The sequence below is a fragment of the Delphinapterus leucas genome, chromosome 20 (genome assembly GCF_059928025.1).
Source record: "Delphinapterus leucas isolate spDelLeu-1000000601 "Yukka" chromosome 20, BTC_Dleu_Yukka2, whole genome shotgun sequence".
Classification (NCBI taxonomy): Eukaryota; Metazoa; Chordata; class Mammalia; order Artiodactyla; family Monodontidae; genus Delphinapterus; species Delphinapterus leucas.
In genome coordinates, this window is record NC_143148.1 from 9,475,255 (window position 1) to 9,486,222 (window position 10,968).

The window sequence follows — 10,968 nt, forward strand, 5'->3', positions numbered from 1 at the left end:
GTTTTCAAAGTTGAATCACCAACAACATCTAACAACTGTTCACATTCTTTATCACAAAAACTGAAGCCAGAAGAGAGACCCTAAAGCTCTCTCTGATAGAATATGAATTACTGCGTGCCGTATTGATACATCTGCCACCACACAATTGAGCATCACAGCAGGACAAGAGTATGTGAATTACAAAGGGAAACTTCTTTCGGAGTTTTCTATGACAGGCCATGCGCAGGACCAACTTCTCCCACCTGGAACTTTTCCTATCAGTCACATTTACAAGAAATTCAATTATAGGCAAATAGGTGGTGGAATCAACGAATTGGATACCTGTACCAAAACAAGCTAACTGGTGAACACAAGGTCATATTTTGATAGTCTCTGATGTGACTTGTTTGACTTATGACACATTCAAGTAGTCATCTTTCAGTTGTTGCTGTTTTTTTTAAAATACATGAAAAGATAGATTCAGATTACTTCTTTAAGCACAGCTTGGGCTTCCCCGGGATACAATCTGGAAACCACTGAGCTCAGGTAACCCGCCCCTCCCCCGACTCCTGCACACCCAGGACACATGGCATTCTGGTCTAGTCAGAGGGCAGAAATTCACAGCCAAGTTTTAAAGAATGTTTTTCTCTCTCTTCCTAGAACGTGAGATTTGGTCTTCAGCCTCAAAAAGAGTTTGGGGGTATTGGATGGAATTAGAACCAGGGAGCCAGGAATCCCAGAGTCCTTTCCTACCCATTGCTCCCACATGCTTCCTGCAAGGGTTTCACCCCAAATGGGAATCCAAGTCCCATTTTTATTAACAGGACCGAAAACCAAACACTTCAAGGCCTAAGTGGACAATCTTTTTCCCCCAAACCGATGCTTGGGACCTTAACATCCTCTGGTTAGAGAACTGGAGGATGGATATTGCAGACCAGTAGCAGCAAGGAAGTCAGGTCTGCAGCAAAGATCTTGGCTTAACCTACCCTGTGGTCGAAGCAGAGAAAGGGAAGAAGGAGCGAATGGTCGCCCCGCCCTTTACAATGCCAGGCCCTGCAGAGATTGGCTGATTATCCAGAAAAGGAAGCAGGGGATGGGAGAGAAAGGCCGAACGTGGATGAACGTAACAGTGACCTTGCCCATGTGCCAAGGTGAACGTTTTAGAGTTTTCCCAATCTGCTTAGTGACTCTCCAACCTCTGAAGGTGAGTCTAGGAGGAGGTGAAAAAGCAGGCCTGGCAGAGAAAAAGCATAGGGTTACGCCTCCTTACCCTAATTCCTCCCACCTAAATCTCACATACCATTTACCTCTGAGAGCTGGATCTCTACGAACTGGGTGGGTCCCTAAAACAGTGAAAAGTCAACGACAAGAGAAACGTTGTTCCCCGCTTGGAACTTCTTCCTTGGTCTTTTCTCGACTGCTCAGGTGCAGACGGAAATCTAAGTTTTCTGGGTTCTGTGGATAAATTAGAACAGCTCGAGAGGGGAAGCAGGGAGAGGTGTCACTGGAAAGTTTTTTCACTTCCTTGGAACTTCTAAGTCCTTGAACATTTCCATCTCCCAAACAGGCCTCCAGAAAACTCCACCCTCAAAGCCACCTACTCTGACAAACAATATATAACCCCAAATTATTCAATTCTTACTGAGGAAGATGGATCAGATGAAGTGTCAGATGACCGGAGAATACCACGGAGACACTCACCAACAAAAGATAGGTCAGTGGGTTTGCTCTGCCACCTCCTGTCCCCACAGGTATCCCCAATGTTGGCCTCAGGGGCTCCTAGGAGGGGGGTCAGGGCTCCCAGACTCTAAAACCTCAACTGGTGTGTCACCCACTCCCTCCACTGCACTGGGGTCCTCCTCAACGACCATCGGACCCTCTGTCCCCTTGGGTTCCTCCGTCCCCACCTGCCCATGCTGTTCCTCCCCCTTCAGCCACTTGTTAACACAACCCAAATGACTTCTGCTGTCATTCTCACCACTGGAGGCATGAGGAGAGCCTTGTGGCTTGGCTTTTGGACCCTGGGAGGTTGAGGCTGGTGGCTTAGCGTGCTGTGGGCTCCGAAGGGCCTTCTGATCCAATGCATCCCTTCTCGAGCCTTGCCCTTTCTTTGGAATCTCTGGCTTCTTCCTGGTGTCTTCCGAATCGACAAGGACATAAGAGACGGGACCCAAGCTCACCTTCTTTTTCTTCCTCGTGGGAGCAGGGCTCTTTGCCGAGGCCCAGACCATGGTATTCTTCTTTGGTGGACCCTCTGGACCGCCATCGTGGTCTGACTCAGAGGCAACTCCAGGGCTCGCAGCTTCTGCCTGGGCATCGTGGGGCGGGTTGCTGGGAGACCTCCAGGCACATTTTGCTAGGGCCTTCTTCAAAGCTGACCCCTCCTGCTTCACACAGGGCTTTCTGTTGCTCCTGATATATTCTGCTGTGGGAATGGTTGCCTCTGGATTTCTTCCAGGGCACTGGTTCCTGCTCGGGAGTTTTTTTCTGCTTCTTTCTCCTGGGGCAAGTCTTAGCTCCAGCCTTCTGAACCAGAGGTTCAAGAGGGTCCCCCTCATCTTCCACGTCATTCCAGCCGTCCGGGTTCTCCATCTTCAAGGCAGAGCCCACCTCTGCAGCCCACCCTGGCTCCTTCTTGACCTTCCTCACTGTTGCCAAAGCCAAGGATGCCACTGCTTGGGCCTCAGCAACCTCTGGAGCCCTAGCTTCCTCCCGGCTGCGGATCTCGCCATCCATGCACCAGATGATTTGCACCACCGCCCCCAGAAGCACCCCCAGAGCTCCTGCCCAGTTCTCTGGGGGCTGATTCCGGTTCTGGGGTGGTGGGGACTGGCTGAGCTGCAGCAGGCGGACCACATCCTCCCAGGTGCGCCCCTCTGCAGCCAGGAATTCACTCAGGTTTTTTAAAAGCTCAGCATCCTGGGTGGGGTCCCTACAGACCACTCTCCAGATGCCCCCCCTTCCAGGGAATTCCCGGGGTATGGCCCTCAGATTCACACCCTCGCCTACCTCAATGAGGGTAGCTTTGGCATTCTCTTCCCTCAAAAAAATCTTGTTGAGCACAAAGTACGGGCCCAGCGGGGAGAGGACCCCATTCAAGGTCTCCTCAATTTCCACTTGGCCACAGTCCTCCGGGATACCTGTGACCAACAGGCACCTGTGGATGTCCACTTCCATCCCCCGGCACCAGTCCTCCAACAGGTTCACCGCCATGGTCGTGGACACCTGGCAGCTCGATTCCCACGTGTACTGAAGAGTCTACGACGTGGACCGGGGCTGCAGTGGTCCCTAAACAGCAATCCTGTAAGGTGACAGGAGAGGGAGGTCAAATTGCCGGGAACAAGGCCAGGCTCAGAGTTCTCAGCTGCCCCCTCCAAGGCTGGCCTGCAGGAGGCCTCGCACTTTCCCAAGGTCTTGCTCCCCAAACCGGGCCCCGGGTGCTCACACGTGTCCTGGAATCGCCGAAAACCGCGAGCGGCCTCCCCGGGGCCTGGCTCTCGGCCAGCCCGTCAGGGAAGCGGCAGCCCCGCCTCTGACCGCCCAGACGGGCCAAGGAGAGGCCGCCGGGATGCAGCCGGCTCGCCAGGTGCCAGCTCGGGCCACGCCGGCACGGATGCTCTGGGCCAAGCGCCCGAGACGACAGCGTCCGCTCCGGCTCAGACAGGGCGCGTCAGGTGGCGTCTCGCCTGGGTACAGGCAGCTGCGCTGAGCCGAGGCCGGCATCCCAGGGCGCGCTTGCGCACTTGCTCTCGCGTAGTACCCGCGGTCTCCATGGCAACCGGTGGTTGCAAGCTAGCGCGTGGGCTGTGCACCTGGGCCTGGGGAATCGCGTGGGAGTGCGACTGTTCACCTATTCACCGCGCCCGAGGTCTGCATGTTCTCTGATTGCCCTCCCGGACCCGGTCTTTCCACCTTTCTCTACTCAACATGGGCCTCCGGGACGGGGGTGGGGGGTGCTGACTTCTATGGCTGCACCAACTACCCTTCTTACCCTCAGCCTTCCTGTTGGGTTGAGCCAACAAGACTCCTAGGAGACAACAGAAAGCAGAGGGCGCGAGGAAACAGCAGCTTCAGTCCCCCTGAGTTCCCCTAATAAAAGCCACAGCTCTTGTTGAGAGCCTTCTAGGTTAGCTACAGTTCCTTGTTCCAGAAATTTCCAGAAGTTTCTAGAAACTTCTCTATTTTCCACCCCCTTCAAGCCCGGGGATAGTGCCTCACCTTTCCTTGCTGGTTTCCTCAACTCACTGCCTACAGGTAACACCTTTGTTAATAGTTAATGAAACAGTCCTCAGTGACTCAGGTTGAGTTGCCATGTTTCCTGTCAGGCCCTCACTGATAAATCTATCAATGTGGCTTCCTAACTGTGCGATCTTAAACAAGAAATGTGAGCTCTCTGAGCTCCTTCCTCTTCTTCACAATAGGAATACCAATAAAAACTTTCCTGATCTGGAAATTTTGAAGATTAGGGGAGATCACATATGAAAAATGCAGTGGGCCTGGGTATTCAACCAAAATCTGTTGTTTGGATTCATTTTGGAATTGGCTTTTGCAAGACCAAGTAGCCAGATATCCATTTCACTTTCCTCTCTGATATCCCTGAACTTGGGCGTGATCAATATTTGTGTGATTGATTGCCCGAGTAGCCATCATATTTTAGACATCATTCAAATTGCTAAATTTGAATATTCACATTCCAGTAAAGACAAACACTCTAGCTATAACTAAAGTTTTATTATTTTTTAAAATTTATTTATTTTATTTTTGGCTGTGTTGGGTCTTTGTTGCGGTGCACAGGCTTCTTATTGTGGTGGCTTCTCTTGCTGCGGAGCATGGGCTCTAGGTGCGTGGGCTTCAGTAGTTGTGGCGTGTGGACTCAGTAGTTATGGCTCAAGGACTCTAGAGCACAGGCTCAGTAGTTGTGGCACACGAGCTTAGTTGCTCCACGGCATGTGGGATCTTCCTGGACCAGGGCTCAAACCCGTGTCCCCTGCATTGGCAGGCAGATTCTTAACCACTGCGCCACCAGGGAAGCCCATAACTAGAATTTTAAAATCTCAAGTGTTTAACATGTTGAAATTCTATGAATCAGCTGAAGAATGAATGTATGTCACTATGCAGTGGTTTTAAAACGTTGCCATAAATTCTTTAACATTCCTTCTACAGAGAGGTGGGGATCTATGTCCCCTCCTCTTGAATCTGAGCAGACTTGTAACTGCATTAACCAATAGAGAGTGTGGTAGAAAGGAAATGATTGAACCAATAGTATCATGGAAGGGAAGCTATGTGACTCCTCAGGCTAGGAGGCCATGCAACTTCTTCCTTTTTTTTTTTTTTTTTTGGCGGTACGCGGGCCTCTCACTGTTGTGGCCTCTCCCGTTGCAGAGCACAGGCTCCGGACGCGCAGGCTCAGCGGCCATGGCTCACGGGCCCAGCCGCTCCGCAGCATGTGGGATCTTCCCAGACCGGGGAACGAACCCGTGTCCCCTGCATCGGCAGGCGGACTCTCAACCACTGCGCCACCAGGGAAGCCCCGCAACTTCTTCCTTGTTCATTGGGACAATCTCATCCTTGGATCTTTGAGCATCCAAGTAAGAAGTTCAACTATCCTCTGGCTGCCATGCTGTGAGGAAGCCCAAGCCACACGGAGAAGCCACATGTGTGTGCTCCAGTCAACGATTCCCAGCTGAGCCCAGCCTTCAAGTGATCTCAGTCCAGGCACCACACATGGGAGTAAAGAAACTTGTAGATGATTCTACCCCCCAACCACTTGAGTCACTCCCTAACGACTTACATCATCCCAGTTGAGGGCTAGACATGGCGTAGCAAAAACAAACCATCGTTGCTTTACCCTGTGTAAATTCCTGACCCATAGAATCAGTGCCTATAACAAACAGTTAGTTCTATGCCGCTAAGTTTGGGGATGGCTTATTATGCAGCAAGTAATAACAAGAAGATATTGCAAAAGTAGAATGCGTCTAGGATTGGTGATGATTGACATTACTTCAAAAGACGCAGAGAGCAACGATCTTTGGTCCCTGAAAAGATTCCCCAAAGTAGCTTTTTCTAGCGGTGCACCGAGTTTCACTTCATGGGTTTGTTTCAATGATATACCATCATTACTATCAACAAGATCCTCCAGGTTCTCAGGTGATGAGACAATAAATCTTCTACTTTAGTCAGTTACTTTTAGCAAGGAAGGAAAGGTTGATAGTTTGGTGAGCGTCACCATCAGCTGAGCTGGTCAAATATGTCTTGTTTCTTCTTCATCCATTTAGTATCATAAAGCAGAGTAGCCAAAAGAGCAAGTTGCAGCTGACTTTGCTACAAGATTATACACCCAAACTTAAGAAAAAATTGGGTACTAAATTTAAAAAATTAAATTGTAATAAAAAATTTTGAATTTGATAGAATTTCAGATTTATTCTTTTATTCCCTAAAGTTCATTCTATGATGGTGATTTTTGCCTGTGACCAAATACTCAGCATTCAACGTTTTATTTTAAAAAATGTGTATTTGGGGGCTTCCCTGGTGGTGCAGTGGTTAAGAATCCACCTGCCAATGCGGGGAGGCGGGTTTCATCCCTGATCCGGGAAGATCCCACGTGCCACAGAGCAACTAAGCCTGTGCGCCACAACTACTGAAGCCTGAGCACCTAGAGCCCGTGCTCTGCAACAAGAGAAGCCACCGCAGTGAGAAGCCCGCACACCGCAACGAAGAGTAGACCCTGCTGGCCTCAACTAGAGAAAGCCCGTGAGCAGCAACGAAGACCCAATGCAGCCAAAAAATAAAATAAAATAAAAAATGTGAATTTGGGGGCTTTCCTGGTGGCTCAGTGGTTAAGAATCCTCCTGCGGATGTGGGAGACATAGGTTCCATCCCTGACCCAGGAAGCTCCCACATGCCACGGAGGAACTAAGCCCATGTACCACAACTACTGATGCCCGTGCACCTACAGCCCGTGCTCCGCAGCAAGAGAAGCCACTGCAATGAGAAACCTGCGCACCGCAACGAAAAGTAGCCCCGCTCTCCACAACTAGAGAAAGTCCACACACAGTAACGAAGACCCAGCGCAGCCAAAAATAAATAAATAAGTAAACAATGTGTATTTGGTCCTGACACATAGTAAACTGTTATCATTGTAAAGGCAAGAGTTCCAGGAGTCCTCCCACTGTTTTTTTTTTTTGCGGTACGCGGGCCTCTCACTGTTGTGGCCTCTCCCGTTGCGGAGCACAGGCTCCGGATGCGCAGGCTCCGGACGCGCAGGCTCAGCGGCCATGGTTCACGGGCCCAGCCGCTCCGCGGCATGTGGGATCCTCCCGGACCGGGGCACGAACCCGTGTCCCCTGCATCGGCAGGCGGACTCTCAACCACTGCGCCACCAGGGAAGCCCCTCTCCCACTGTTGAGCGGAATTCTTCTTATGCCATCTTTCCATTGACCTGGAGTTTGCTCTGGGATGGTTGAACCATTGGGTCCAGGAAAGTAACAAGAAGATTGGTAGCATAATGTCTACCAAATGGGATGTTCTTGTTAGAAGAGTGTAGCAAGTTGTACTAAAATCTAGTGGTAGCACAAGGGCGCTGTTGTAAATTTGCTGATGGAAAATGGATAAAATTAAAAGGTCAAAAAATGCCAAGTGTTGATGAGGAGAAGATTGACTGGAACTCTCATACGTGTAATACGTGTACACATCTCGTGTATGTGTATTTTGGAAACGCTTTGGCTGTATCCACTAAAGGAAAGCAGATGCTAACCCTACAACTTAGGAACCCCACGCCTAGCTATGTATGTACCCAACAGAAATGTGTTCACTAAAACTACAGACAAGGATATTCATTGCAGCATAATTCCTAGTGGCCAAACTCTAGAAGCTACCCAATCAACAGAAGAGCGGATAAACTGTAGAATGTTCACACAATAAAATACTAAACAATTAGAATGAATGATCTACAATGACACACAACAATATAAATGAATCCTGCAAAATCTTGAGCAAAAGAAACCAGATACACAAGAGCACATACTGTATCATACCATTTATATGAAGTACAAAAACAGGCAAAATTAACCTATGTTTTCAGAAGTCGGGAGAGTTGTTTCCTGTGGAATGTCTAATGACTTGAAATGTGTCTCCCTCCCGCTCTGTTTCTTGTTCTGGTTGTCGGTTATAGGTGTGTTCCGATTGTGAAAATTCAACATGTTATATGCCTATGATATGTGCACTTTTCTGTAAATATTTCATACCAGTCTTTGCTGTTTTGCTGATTGATTAGATGTGAGGTGCAAGGTAAACTAAGCAAATGTGACCCCCGGGCTTTGGAACGAGTAACTAGAAGGGGCATGACGGCACTTAGTTTTATACGGGGAAGGTTTGATGGAGAACAGACTTGGGAAAGAAGGGAGAGGGTGAATCAGAAGTTTAGTCTGGGCCATGATGAATTTGAGATACTGTGTTGAGGGTCACAAGACCACCCTCAGTTTCAATGATTTGCTGGGAGTCTTCCTGGGACTCAGAAAAATGATTGTACTCACAATTATACTTTATTACAAGAAAAGGATACAGTTAAAATCAGCAAAGGGAAAAGGTGCATAAGGCAGAATCTGGGAGAGACCAGGTGCCAGCTTCCAGTTATCCTCTCCCAGTGGAGTTACATGGACAGCACTTACTTTTCCCAGCAACAGTGTGTGACAACACATACAGAGTATTGCCAACCAGGGAAGCTCACCTGAGCCTTAGTGTCCAGGATTTTTTTTTTCTGGGTCAGTCATGTAGGCATGGAGCACACATGTGACTGACTTTAGTTACTCAGCCTTCAGCATCTCCAGAGGTCAAAGTGATGCTGCGTGGCACAAGGCCACCACCATAAATTGCATTATTAGTACAGGATCCTCTAAGGCTTAGAGGTTACCCAGGAGTCAGAGAAGAGCTAGTTGATTCTTTAAAGGGTACGGGGTTTGGACAACCCAGACCTGTTGAGTTAACTCTTCACTACACGGATGCCTAAGAGTGTTTCAGTCAGGGTTCAATCAGAGAAGCAGATTGAGTTAATTAAGCATTCCAAAATATTAAAGAGATAAATAAATGCGTGAGAGAGAAAAACTTTAAATTTTTTATTTATGTATGAACAAACAAATATTTATAATTACATATACAATATACAATTATATGTATAGGTAATTATAAATATATATTTGTACATATGTATATATGCATGTGTATATATATGTGTGTGAGTGTGTATGTGTGTGTGTAAGTGGAACCAGCTGCCTGTCCCTTCTCCCAACAGTGAACCACGATGATTACCAGTGGATCTAAAAATAGTTTTGAAGCAACTTTGGTAGGAGTCCTGGCTGTGGTTTCCATGACAACACTTCCAACTGCAGTTTCCTTGACAACACGTCCATGCAGCCCCAACACTTTCACCCATCTTGGCACTTTAGGGTTACCTTTGCATCCTCTTCCTCTCTGTTTCACCTTTAGGTTTTTATTTTGTCTTCTTGTGTACTTTAAATGAGAACGCACAGAATTTCCATGAATACTGAGGTCCAGGGGCTCTGGGCTCCCACCCAGATTTCCCCTCCTGAGTAAGTTGTGATAACCCACTGTGGTGGTTCTGTGACTCATCTGACTTGTTCTATCCGGTTTGTGCTGTGAGAGCTCCTTCTTGCTCCAGAGTTTCTTCAATTTGTACTTTCTAAAGGTCCTGTGACATGGCTTTCCCCGTCCATGCTAACCCCCAGACTGCTAACCTCAGCATCTGATGTGAGTCTGCACATATATTTCTCCATCTCATATAATCATTAAAAATACACAGACTATAGGGAATTCCCTGGTGGTCCAGCGGTTAGGCCTCCACGCTTCCACTGCAGAGGGAATTAAGATCCCACAAGCTGTGCAGTGTGGCAAAAAAAAAAAAAAAATACACAGGCTATTTCCAAATACGCATAATTTATTTATGTTTTGAAAAAAATTATTGTTAAAATACTCCAGAAAAAAACAAGAGGGTAGGGGCATAGAAGGAACAAGATTGGCTGTGAGTTGACCCTGAAAAAAAATTGTTATAGATGGAGGTCATTATACTATTCTCACGACTGTCGTTTACATTTTTTAATTTCCATGAATTTTTGTTTTTTAAGGAAAGAAAGAAAATGTCTTCTATCTTTGGTATTTTATTTTTCATTTTTCTTGCTAACAGAAAGAGTAAAATGCATCCCCACAGGATTTTATTGTTTTGATCCTAACTCTTCTCATAATATCTGGCACTACAACTTTTAAAAGGTAAAATTCATACTGTTAACTGGTTAGAAAGAGTCATCCTATCTGTCTGTCTGTCCTTGTTTTGTCGAAATATTTAACCAAATAAATATATACCCTGTTCTCTATTTAAATAATTATTCTCATAATTTTAGAAAACTGTCATTATTAAATATTTAGATGTATGAAAAAAGGTATACACAATAATAGAATGAGTGCCTGCATGCCAGTTTACCCACCAACCCCACCCCCAGCTTAAGAACTGAATCATTTCCATGTTCATTTACGTCTTTTTCAGCCATGATCTTCCACTATTCTCACCTTAGGATGTTTGTACTTGCTGTTCCCTGTGTGGTTCCCTCCTTGCCATTCAAGCCTTGGTCCAAATGTCACCTCCTCTAAGAAGCCTTACCAGATTCTACCTAACTGCAGGAGTTTCTCCTTCACACACGCTCACAAAAATCACGTTGGCTTATTAGGGTATCAGTTAGCATCATTGCATAACAGACAATTCCCAAAGTGGTTTAAAGATAGCACATACACTATCTAAATTTGTACTCCCCATGACAACAGAAGGCCCCAAGGGTAGGCACCTTCCCTGTCTTTTTCACCATCAGATTCTAGACAGTGTTTGCCATAAAGGGACATTTAATCATTCTTTGCTGAAGGAATAAATGACTGCATCCATTGACTGTCCTGGGTTGGAAATGGAGCCAGCCATTTGGACAACCACTG

The 10,968-nt window shown here is 47.1% G+C and overlaps 1 protein-coding gene across 1 annotated transcript; it reads right to left on the minus strand.

The window, feature by feature from the left end:
* Positions 1-1,284: 1,284 nt before the first annotated feature.
* On the minus strand, positions 1,285-3,213 carry PNMA8A (PNMA family member 8A). Its single transcript, XM_022584899.2, is given in 2 exon segments — positions 1,285-2,403; positions 2,405-3,213. Coding segments are annotated over 2 exon segments (1,443 nt in total). The 5' UTR covers positions 3,193-3,213; the 3' UTR covers positions 1,285-1,748.
* Positions 3,214-10,968: the final 7,755 nt, after the last annotated feature.